Source organism: Xenopus tropicalis, chromosome 9 (genome assembly GCF_000004195.4).
Source record: "Xenopus tropicalis strain Nigerian chromosome 9, UCB_Xtro_10.0, whole genome shotgun sequence".
NCBI lineage: Eukaryota > Metazoa > Chordata > Amphibia > Anura > Pipidae > Xenopus > Xenopus tropicalis.
Window position 1 is genome coordinate 90,204,901 of NC_030685.2, and position 11,574 is coordinate 90,216,474.

Genomic DNA, 11,574 nt, shown 5'->3' on the forward strand with positions numbered 1-11,574 from the left:
TCAGTAGCCGCTGTAGGGGCCCCGGGGCTCATGGTACCTCTGTGTTGGGCCTGTGTATTCAGTAGCCGCTGTAGGGGCCCCGGGGCTCATGGTACCTCTGTGTCGGGCCTGTGTATTCAGTAGCCGCTGTAGGGGCCCCGGGGCTCATGGTACCTCTGTGTCGGGCCTGTGTATTCAGTAGCCGCTGTAGGGGCCCCGGGGCTCATGGTACCTCTGTGTCGGGCCTGTGTATTCAGTAGCCGCTGTAGGGGCCCCGGGGCTCATGGTACCTCTGTGTCGGGCCTGTGTATTCAGTAGCCGCTGTAGGGGCCCCGGGGCTCATGGTACCACTGTGTCGGGCCTGTGTATTCAGTAGCCGCTGTAGGGGCCCCGGGGCTCATGGTACCTCTGTGTCGGGCCTGTGTATTCAGTAGCCGCTGTAGGGCCCCGGGCTCATGGTAGCACTGTGTCGGGCCTGTGTATTCAGTAGCCGCTGTAGGGGCCCCAGGCCCCAATATGGGGCCAGTTCCGTTCCCCCAGCTGTTGGTACCAGGGGAGTCGGCGCCGTAGAACCCAAAGGAACAAACACACAAGTTCCATGGAACAAGCAGATTTATTGGGATCAGTTTAACCACAGACACAGGTAACAAATAACTGGCCCCCAGGGGCCCCTCGAATGTGCAAACCAATAGGGTTCTGCCGTGTAACTATGAAGCCGTAGCCAATAGATCTCTTCCCGTTGCTATGGCAGTGAGGGGCCCGGAGCAGAACATGAGTAGAATCCTATTGGTGCCCACACAGACATTCTATTGGTGATGCTCCTGGATTCCTCTGTTTGGCCCCTAAGGTACCACGGTTGCTAGGAGACCCTTTGTATAACCTGTGTCAGTTCTGGGAACCCTGCACCCTGTGTAAGTTACACCCCCAGATTAGCAGTGAGGATCATGGGAGTGCGGGCGTGTCGCACCCAGTAAGTACTTTGCACCACTCACCCCCCCCCCAGGGTTGGGCTGAACCAAAAGGAACGGGGGGGGGGGGGGGTCACTTTCACTGCATTTACAAATGTCCCTTAAAATCATTATTATTATTAAATCAGAAACTGGTTAATTAGAGACTGAGCCAAGGGTAATTAGGGGCAAATATAATTAAAGGCACACACCTTTGCACTAGTAACCCATAGCAACCACGTAGATAATTACTCAAACAGCTGATACACAGCACCCCCTGTGCCACCGGCACCGCTAGGGGCAACTCTGCTCAACAACGGGCCTATCACAGTGCTCCATCCTTCCAACAATAGCTCCGCCCTACTGATCCACCCATTTGTGATATGGATTGCTATTGGTCACCAACATACTGACAGCCAATCACTGAGCAGCCTCAGCTTTAATTCATTTTAGGGAGAATCTTTAGGGGTCACTTACAGTGCCCCCACACAGAGTGCGAATAAACGGCTGTGATTGGCTATTTATTTGCACTTTGAGTGGGGTATGTGAAGAATGGCTGCCGGCCCCTGTGCTCTTTGTTGTAAATAGGGGGGCAATAGGGGTATTGGCATTCCAACAGATAAAACAACAAACACCCCCCCCCCATCCCGGCTTCCTACTGGTGCAAGTAGGAGCAGCCCCCCGCAGATGATGGGGTAAGTTGGGGTAACAAGCAGGGGGGGTGCTATAGAAAGTAAAGAGACGGCAGTAGGTGAGGGGAGACCCCCGGGCCCAGCTCTGATTTGGAGAAAATATTTCCCTAATTCTATCTATAACCAAGATTTGCACCCACAATTTACCCTAAATTCCCCACCCATTAATCACTGATTCATTGAATTTCCCATAAATGTGGCCCCAGGATCTCCTGAGCAGGGCCCCCCAGCGGATCACTCAACCCCCATAAATGTAGCCCCAGGATCTCCTGAGCAGGGCCCCCGATGGATCCCTCAACCCCCATAAATGTAGCCCCAGGATCTCCTGAGCAGGGCCCCCCGACGGATCCCTCAACCCCCATAAATGTGGCCCCAGGATCTCCTGAGCAGGGCCCCCCAGCGGATCACTCAACGCCTTTGGCCTTCAGCTCGTCCCGGACCCGTTTCAGATAATCAGGATCCGGATACCCAAACCTGAAAGAGACAAAATACTGAGGGTCTTTAACGACTTCATGTTCTCATTTGCATATGCTAATTAGGATTGGGTTCAGGATTTAATAACTGGGGAATCGTTTTATGGGGGAAACGGGTGGGGGTTGGGCCCCGGGGACACGAGCCGCCGAGAGAGAATCAAGTCCTATTGGGCTATTGTGGCTTTTTGTCTGGGACTCGGGGGCCACACACGTGGGATACAGGTCTCCCCCAGTCACTTCATCCCAATTATATGTATATAATGTACATTTATTCCTTTCACATTGACTGGAGGCCAAAATATAAGCAGATTAGCAAATTAATAAAGTTCCTTTGAATAAAACATTAACCATTTCTTGTCAGTAGATAAGTGCACGTGATTGGGCGGTTACTAGGGACGCAGCCAATCCAGGAGTTGCTACAACATTTGGCCAAATCCCAGGAAAGTGTTTCGGATGAATTCATTGGTTGGGACCTGAACCTTTAGTGTCATGTGACTCAAAAACACAAGACTACAACAACTACATTTTTCACAGATGATTGCCCTGAAATCTGCATATGCAAATTCAAAAGTGATGGCCCAATGGTACATATTAATATGGGGAGAGTTCAGTTAATTAACACTTACCTTTCTGGCCCGCCAAACGTGTTGGTTTTATGGTGAATGTCGTTCCAGGTGACAGTGTTCTTGGCGCCGGTGGTGCGCGACTCCCCAATGGTGAACACCAGTTTCCGCTGAAAGGCTTTCTGCAGCAGCCGCAGGATCTCCCTCCCCTCCTCATTATCAGGTAGGTAGGCGGTACGGTGGGTGCCATAATATGGCTGCCTGGGGTTGGGGTGGGCTTCCTAGGGAATCACAAACACACTCTGTCATGGAAACTGTATGGGGGGATTCCTGCCCCCCGGGGAGAAGAACGTTATCAGGGATCAGTGTGAGGAGATACTGACAGAACCACGGCCCAAACCTTCATGGCAACAAAGGGTGGGAAGAAGGCAAAGCTGACGGATAGGAGCCCTGGGAAGAAGGCAAAGCTGACGGATAGGAGCCCTGGGAAGAAGGCAAAGCTGACGGATAGGAGCCCTGGGAAGAAGGCAAAGCTGACGGATAGGAGCCCTGGGAAGAAGGCAAAGCTGACGGATAGGAGCCCTGGGAAGAAGGCAAAGCTGACGGATAGGAGCCCTGGGAAGAAGGCAAAGCTGACGGATAGGAGCCCTGGGAAGAAGGCAAAGCTGACGGATAGGAGCCCTGGGAAGAAGGCAAAGCTGACGGATAGGAGCCCTGGGAAGAAGGCAAAGCTGACGGGAGCCCTGGGAAGAAGGCAAAGCTGACGGATAGGAGCCCTGGGAAGAAGGCAAAGCTGACGGATAGGAGCCCTGGGAAGAAGGCAAAGCTGACGGATAGGAGCCCTGGGAAGAAGGCAAAGCTGACGGATAGGAGCCCTGGGAAGAAGGCAAAGCTGACGGATAGGAGCCCTGGGAAGAAGGCAAAGCTGACGGATAGGAGCCATGGAAAGAATGTCAGGGTTGGGGCAGTGTCTGTGGGATATGGGGGGACCCATGTGGGATATGGGGGGGCCCATGTAGGGGGGAACAGAGACACATTATTATATGAGGGAGGGGATAGGATCAGGTACTCACCCCCTGTACCCCATTTGGGAAAGAATAGTTAATGGTTATGGTGCCGCAGCGATAGCCGGACAATGGCATGTTGGATGTTGAGTGGGTCATTGTGCCGTCAGGTTGGTTCCCTGTGACCAGTCCGTATGGGACGTTACACACTGGGCAGACTGGTTTGTGCTTCTTGGTTTCTTCCCAACACCCGGCACAGATGACGTGTTTGCATTTCTCCAGCACCAGTTTGGGTTTCGGCTCACACATACAGATGGGGCACTTATCCTCCTCTTCCTCAGGTTTCTTTCTTACTTCGGTGGATGGGCCCTCGCCCGTGTCCATTGGCTCCTCCCCCTCTGCGCCGGAGGCACCGCCATTTAGCCACTGACCCAACAACTTCTCGGCCGCGTGTATGTTACCCGGGGACCCAATCAGATCCAGGGATCCGTTGTGCCAGGTACTGATGATCTCTATCTGGTTCTGTATGAGCCGCTCCTGGACTGAAGACAATTGGGTTTCCGGAAATTCTGGTTTCACTTTGATTTCTCTCGTGATGATGTTGGAGAGAGTTTTGTGCCAGAGACAGAGGAAGATCTGGCAGGCGTGGGGCGCGAGGTCGGGGGGCCCATTCCTGGGGCAGAAACGGATCTGTACTTTCCCTTTATCCCCGTTATTTCCACTCGCCGTTATGGTTACATCGTATTTATCTTCTATTTCCCGAATCTGATTGGCTTTCAGCTCCTTCAGGATCTCCCATTGGCTCCCGCTGACGCTCAGGTCTCGGCTCATGTTGCCGATGGAGATGGGAATGACCCTGTGGGGCGCGGGGGGCTCAGTCGGACCCTCCTCTAACAGCCTCTTGGCCTGGGCTAATTCCCGCTCGGGGCCCCTCAGCGTCACCGTGTCCCCCTCCATTATGGTCTGCGTTTTGCCGCAATGTTCCCGCACTCTGCGCCCGACCTCACTCGCCGGCACCTTCGTTTCACTTAATTTCACTATTATCTGACTCCAGTCTGCGATTATCTTCTGAATGGCGTCGGTGAAACACCGACCGGCTTTCTCGGCGCTGGAATCGGACCCCATTGGAATAAAACGTATTTCGTTCCCCGAGGAGCTGCTGGAATCCCTCATTTCCACCTTAAATCGGTTCCTTATCTTTTCAACCGTATCCGGGTAGATTTCCATAAAGTACTGGTATAAACCTGGCGGAACGGAGACTGTATCTTCCCCTTGCGCTGGGGGCCCGTTACCCCCATCAGAGGGCAGGAAGCTGGGGTCACTGGGGCCCATTATTTGCCCCCTCAGATAGTCGTGCACCTGTTTAATTGCGGAGAAGGAGCCGGTCACCTCCAGTTTCCCGTCGGATCCGTTTCTCACTTTAACAGATGCAAATAATTTCTTTTCCATTGCACTTTCCAACAATGCGCGGAAGGCGGGGCCTATAAACGCAGTGACCTCAGGGAATATCTGCAAAAAAAAAAACCAGAAACTTTATAGGGAATTTAATGAAAAATTAACAAAAGTAGCGCAAATAAAGGTCATTTCTACTCACTGACACAAACTCCTCCCCCAGTTAAAGGGACACAACGCCCTAAATCAGAAGTTTCATTGCATTTGGTTAAAGCCCCCCCTGTCTTGTGTAACTGCTGCTGATACTTAGTACAGTCATATACAGCCACATCATGTTACCCATCTGCCTATAGGTCCCAGGGTATTAAGCACTTAAGCCTGAAAGTCACTGGGAATCTGAATATACTGCAGGGGTTAAATATGGGGGCTATTTGCCCCAGTTGGACCTGAATGCCCCCCAAAGTCACTGTAACACACATGGATGAGACTGATTATTATTTGGGAAAGAACGACTCCTGTCGAATGTCAGAAAATTGTCGTATTTGCGCCGACGTAATCACAGACCAGTTTTCCAGCATTTTTCTACCTTTAAAGACAATTTTCAAAAAAATGTTGCTAAAAAGTGGGCGTGGCTATTTTGTGCGGTATAAACAACCTTTCTGACAATTAGTGACATTTTTCAGACATTTTCTACACCAAAATGTCTCCACCGTAAGGGAATGTTGAGGAAAATGCCGATTGGCCGTAAGCAATAGCCATAGTTTGCATGTATATATCGTAAAATGGCGGCGTTACGATGAGGTTCCGTCTGTGGATCTGCCACACTTACAGCATCTTTACATGAGTCCCATGAGTCTAGCACTGCCCCCCAGGGGCTGATGGGAAGCCAATTGGGCAGAATGGGTCGATCCTTATTGTACAACTGGGAATGTGCCAATAGCTCTATAGTAAGTTACACAGTACTACTCACACCCCCATTAAGGCACTGCTCTCTAAAGGGGCCCTTGGGGGTGGGAAAGGTCCTGACTGAACCCCCATTTCCATCTGACCTGAATCTCTAAGCCAATTGGCCCGGCCTCCAAGCCCAAGGTGCCAGCCAGTAACATGGGTAAGAGGGGTCGGCATGGGGGGTAAAACCCCAAGTGAGATTTTCTTACATCGCTTGCTGCCAGACTCTGACTTACAATCTCCAGAACCCAACCCTGCTGGACTCACACAACAGAACCACATAGGGAAAGTGCTGATGGGTTGGTACCTCCTGAGAAGGATCCAGTTGGGTTGAACTCACTCCCCTTTGCCCCGGGGGGGCAGCTGTCTGGGGAACTCTATGAGGCTCTTCCTTCCTCTCGCTGTAAGTCTCGGCCTCCATATTCACTGGGCTCCCATCCTCTTCCTCAGATAATCTCAGGTCCACATACACTGGATCAGCACCTTCTGGGGCTTTTAAAGAAATTTTATGATCCTTTTTCTTCAATACATTGTCCTTGTCTGCAAGAAAAACAGGAGGGATAAACATTTACCTGATTACATAGATATACAGGTGTGAGATCCATTATACACAAGCCAACAATTCCCCTTTCTCTGTAATAATAAAACATTACCTGTACTTGATCCCAACTAAGATATAATTACCCCTTATTGGGGGCAGAACAGCCCTATTGGGTTTATTTCATGGTTAAATGATTCCCTTTTCTCTGTAATAATAAAACAGTACCTGTACTTGATCCCAACTAAGATATAATTACCCCTTATTGGGGGCAGAACAGCCCTATTGGGTTTATTTAATGGTTAAAATGATTCCCTTTTCTCTGTAATAATAAAAAACAGTACTGTACTTGAATTCCCAACTAAGATATAATTACCCTTATTGGGGCAGAACAGCCCTAATTGGGTTTATTTAATGGTTAAATGATTCCCTTTTCTCTGTAAAAATAAACAGTACCTGTACTTGATCCCAACTAAGATATAATTACCCCTTATTGGGCAGAACAGCCCTATTGGGTTTATTTCAATGGTTAAATGATTCCCTTTTCTCTGTAATAATAAAACAGTACCTGTACTTGATCCCAACTAAGATATAATTACCCCTTATTGGGGCAGAACAGCCCTATTGGGTTTATTTAATGGTTAAATGATTCCCTTTCTTCTGTAATAATAAAACAGTAACTGTACTTGATCCCAACTAGATATAATTACCCTTATTGGGGCAGAACAGCCCTATTGGGTTTATTTCATGGTTAAATGATTCCCTTTTCTCTGTATAATAAAACAGTTACCTGTACTTGATCCCAACTAAGATATAATTACCCCTTTATTGGGGCAGAACAGCCCTATTGGGTTTATTTCATGTTTAATGATTCCCTTTTCTCTGTATAATTAAAACAGTACCTGTACTTGTCCAACTAAGATATAATTACCTCCTTATTGGGGCAGAACAGCCCTATTGGGTTTATTTACATGGTTAAATGAATTCCCTTTTCTCTGTAATAATAAAACAGTACCTGTACTTGATCCAAACTAAGATATAATTTACCCCTTATTGGGCAGAACAGTCCTATTGGGTTTATTTAATGTTAAATGATTCCCTTTTCTCTGTAATAATAAAACAGTACCTGTACTTGATCCCAATAAGATATAATTACCCCCTTATTGGGGCAGAACAGCCCTATTGGGTTTATTTAATGATAAAATAATTTTTAGTAGAACTAAGGTATGGGGAATCCAAATTACAGAAGAATCCCTTAACTGGCCCTGAGCATTCTGGATAACAGGTCCCATAGTTGTGTCAGCTGCTCAGCAGGACATTGTAACAAAGGTTCCCATTGGTGCTGAGCTGGGGGTACTGACTGTGGGTTCTGGCTGGGGGCACTGGCCGTGGGTACTGGCTGGGGGCACTGGCCGTGGGTACTGGCGGGGGCACTGGCCGTGGGTACTTGGCTGGGGGCACTGGCCGTGGGTACTGGCTAGGGGGCACTGGCCGGGGGTACTGCCGGGGGCAAGTGGTCCGGGGGTACGGGCGGGGGCACTGGCCCGTGGGCAAATGGCTGGGGGCACTGGCTGGGGGTACTGGCTGGGGGGCACTGCTTGGGGGGCACTGGCTGGGGGGTACTGGCTGGGGGGCAACTGGCTGTGGGGGCCTGGCTGGGGGTACTGGCTGGGGGCACTGGCTGGGGGGCACTGGCTGGGGGCACTGGCCTGGGGGTACTGGCTGGGGGCACTGGCTTGGGGGTACTGGCTGGGGGTAGCTGGCTGGGGGGCACTGCTGGGGGTACTGGCTGGGGGCCTGGCTTGGGGGTACTGGCTGGGGGGCACGGCCTGGGGGTACTGGCTGGGGGGCACTATGGCTGGGGGACTGCTGGGGGCCTGGCTGGGGGCATCTGGCTTTGGGGGGCACTGGCTGGGGGTACTGGCTGGGGTACTTGGCTGGGGGCACTGGCTGGGGGTACGTGGCTTGGGGGTACTTGGCTTGGGGGCACTGGCTGGGGGTACTGGCTGGGGGTACTGGCCCGGGGGTCTGGCTGGGGGGGCACTGGCTGGGGGCACGGCTGGGGGCACTGGCTGGGGTACTGGCCGTGGGTACTGGCTGGGGGGGCACTGGCTGGGGGTACTGGCCCGTGGTACTTGGCTGGGGGCACTGGCTGGGGGCACTGGCTGGGGTACTGGCCGTGGGTACTGGCTTGGGGCACTGGCTGGGGTACTGGCCGTGGGTAACTGGCTGGGGGGCCACTGGCCTGGGGCGTATGGCCGTGGGTACTGGCTGGGGGCACTTGGCTGGGGGCACTGGCCTGGTGGGTACTGGCCGTGGGTACTGGCCGGGGCACTGGCCGGGGGTACTGGGCCGTGGGTACTGGCCGGGGGCACTGGCTGGGGGTACTGCCGTGGGTACTGGCTGGGGGGCACTGGCTGGGGGTACTGGCCGTGGGTACTTGGCTGGGGGGCACTGGCTGGGGGTACTGGCCGTGGGTACTGGCTGGGGGGCAACTGGCTGGGGGTACTGGCCGTGGGTTACTGGCTGGGGGGCACTGGCTGGGGGTACTGGCCGTGGGTATGGCTGGGGGGCACTGGCTGGGGCACTGGCCGTGGGTACTGGCTTGGGGGGGGCACTGGCTGGGGGCACTGGCCTGGGGGAACTGGCTGGGGGCAACTGGCCGTGGGTACTGGCTGGGGGGCACTTGGCTGGGGGCACTGGCTGGGGGTACTGGCTTGGGCGGCACTGGCTGTGGGGCACTGGCCTGGGGGTACTGGCTGGGGGCCTGGCTGGGGGCACTGGCTGGGGGCACTTGGCTGGGGGCACTGGCCGTGGTACTGGCTGGGGGGCACTGGCTGGGGGCACTGCTTGGGGGTAGGGGCAGGATACTCACCCCACATGTTGCGGAAGGACACCCGGTAAATCCCGGTCCCGGACATTACACTCGCCCCCCCCTGGATCCCCCTTGGACTGGAAGTATTTCTTCTAAGCCCCTCCGCACCTTGGCAGGGTCCGGGGGGGAGGGGAGGGGGGGGAGAGAGACCAAGGAGGGGAACCCCCGGCCCCCAGAACTCTCCGCTGCCTCCGCCATTGGACTTCGTCCTCGCACCACAAACCCCCGATAGTGAACAGTGGAGGCCCCCCAACACTGCGGTTCCCACTCCGGTCCGTTCCTGAGCCCCGCTTCCCGTGCCTGTCCTTCCCGGGGCCCCGATCCTTTCACTTCGCTTCTTCTCCCGGCCCCCTCCCCTCCCCGCCCGGCCCGCCCCGCCCGCCCCTCCCCGCCCCTCCCCGCCCCTCCCTGTGAGGCGGAAACCGAAAGTGAAGGCAGAGTTTCCCCGGAGCCGCCGCGCCCCTCACTCGAGAATATGCCCCCCAGGGTAAGTTGCACCCACTCAGTACGAGGGCCCCGGGGTACAGAGCGTCACGCTGGTAGCTCCCAGCTGGGTCTGATGGAACCCAGCTCAGCATCTGCCCCCCCTTCTGGGGCTATTACCCCCCCTCCCCCAATACACACCCGGCGGTAGGGAGGCGGGGGGCCGCAAACTCTGATCCCCCAAAATATAAACTGGTCTCCCCCCCCCCCCAGCTTACTGTTGACAGGCACTCTCCTACTACTGTCCCGTATCCCCCCCCCCCCCATAATAATCAGCACCCCAACTTACTGCCCCAGGTACAGAAACACTGATCCCCAGGGCAATTTAATTTGACCCAAACCAGCCGACACTGGCCAAAGCCCTCTGAGAGTAGCCCATAAATACCCCCCTAGAATACCCCATAAAATACCTCCCATATGCACAGTGAATAACATTCTAAAATTATAAGGTATATGGGAAACCCTTGGCCCCCCCCCTTAATTATTGTATAAATCACGCCCCCCAGCCCATGTGCCCCCCCCAAATTACTGGGGTGTTTCCCCCTGTGCCCCCCGTTACGGGTTGTTTCCCCCTGTGCCCCCAGTTAACTGGGTGTTTCCGCTCTGTGCCCCCCAGTTACTGGGGTGTTTCCCCCTGCGCCCCCAGATACTGGGGGTGTTTCCCTGCGCACCCCTCAGTTTACTGGGGGTGTTTCCCTCTCTGCCCCCCAGTTACTGGAAGTGGTTTCCCTCGTCTGCCCCCCATGTTAACTGGGGTTGTTTCCCTCTCGTGCCCCAGTTACATGGAGTGTTCCCTCTCTGCCCTCCCAGTTACTGGGTGTTTCCCCCTGTGCCCCCCCCAGTTACTGGAGGTTTCCCTCCTGTGCCCCCCCAGTTACCTGGGGTGTTTCCCTCTGTGCCCCCCAGTTACTGGAGTGTTTCCCTCTGTGCCCCCCAGTTACTGGGGTGTTTCCCCCTGTGGCCCCCCAGTTACTGGGGTGTTTCCCACTCTCTGCCCTCCCAGTTACTGGGGGTGTTCCCCCTTGTGCCCACCCAGTTACTAGGAGTGGTTTCCTCTGTGCCCCCAAGTTACTGGGTGTTTTTCCTCTGTGCCCCCCCAGTTACTGGAGTGTTTCCCTCTGTGCCCCCCAGTTACTGGGGGTGTTTCCCTCTGTGCCCCCCAGTTACTGGGAAATGTTTTCCCCCTGTGCCCCCAGTTACTGGGGTGTTTCCCTCGTGCCCCCAGTTTACTGGGGTGTTTCCCCCTGTGTCCCCCCAGTTTACCTGTGGTGGTTTTCCCTCTGTGCCCCCCAGTTACTGGATGGCTGGTAATTCCCCTCTGTGGCCCCCCAGTTATGGGGTGTTTCCGCCTCTCTGCCCCCCAGTTACTGGAGTGTTTCCTCTGTGCCCCCCAGTTACTGGGGTGTTTCCCCTCTGTGCCCCCAGTTACTGGGGGTGTTCCCCCTGTGCCCCCCAGTTACTGTGGTTGTTTCCCTCTGTGCCCCCCAGTTACTGGGATGGCCTGGTAAATTCCCTCTGTGCCCCCCATACTGGGGTGTTTCCCCTCTCTGCCCCCAGTTACTGGAGTGTTTCCCCTCTGTGCCCCCCAGTTACTGGGGTGTTTCCCCCTGTGCCCGCCCAAGTTAACTGGGGTGTTTTCCTCTGTGCCCCCCAGTTACTGGAGTGTTTCCCTCTGGCCCC

General features: G+C 54.3%; 1 protein-coding gene across 1 annotated transcript; it reads right to left on the reverse strand.

The window, feature by feature from the left end:
- Positions 1–573: 573 nt before the first annotated feature.
- LOC100496352 (E3 ubiquitin-protein ligase DTX3L) lies at positions 574–9,550 on the reverse strand. The gene is made up of 5 exons (XM_031893448.1): positions 9,412–9,550; positions 6,306–6,538; positions 3,728–5,167; positions 2,718–2,935; positions 574–2,092 (listed from the first exon to the last, which is right to left on the reverse strand). The coding sequence occupies exons 1-5, from the start codon at positions 9,455–9,457 to the stop codon at positions 2,023–2,025; spliced, it is 2,007 nt and encodes a 668-aa protein (XP_031749308.1). The 5' UTR covers positions 9,458–9,550; the 3' UTR covers positions 574–2,022.
- Between the last annotated feature and the right edge of the window lie 2,024 nt (positions 9,551–11,574).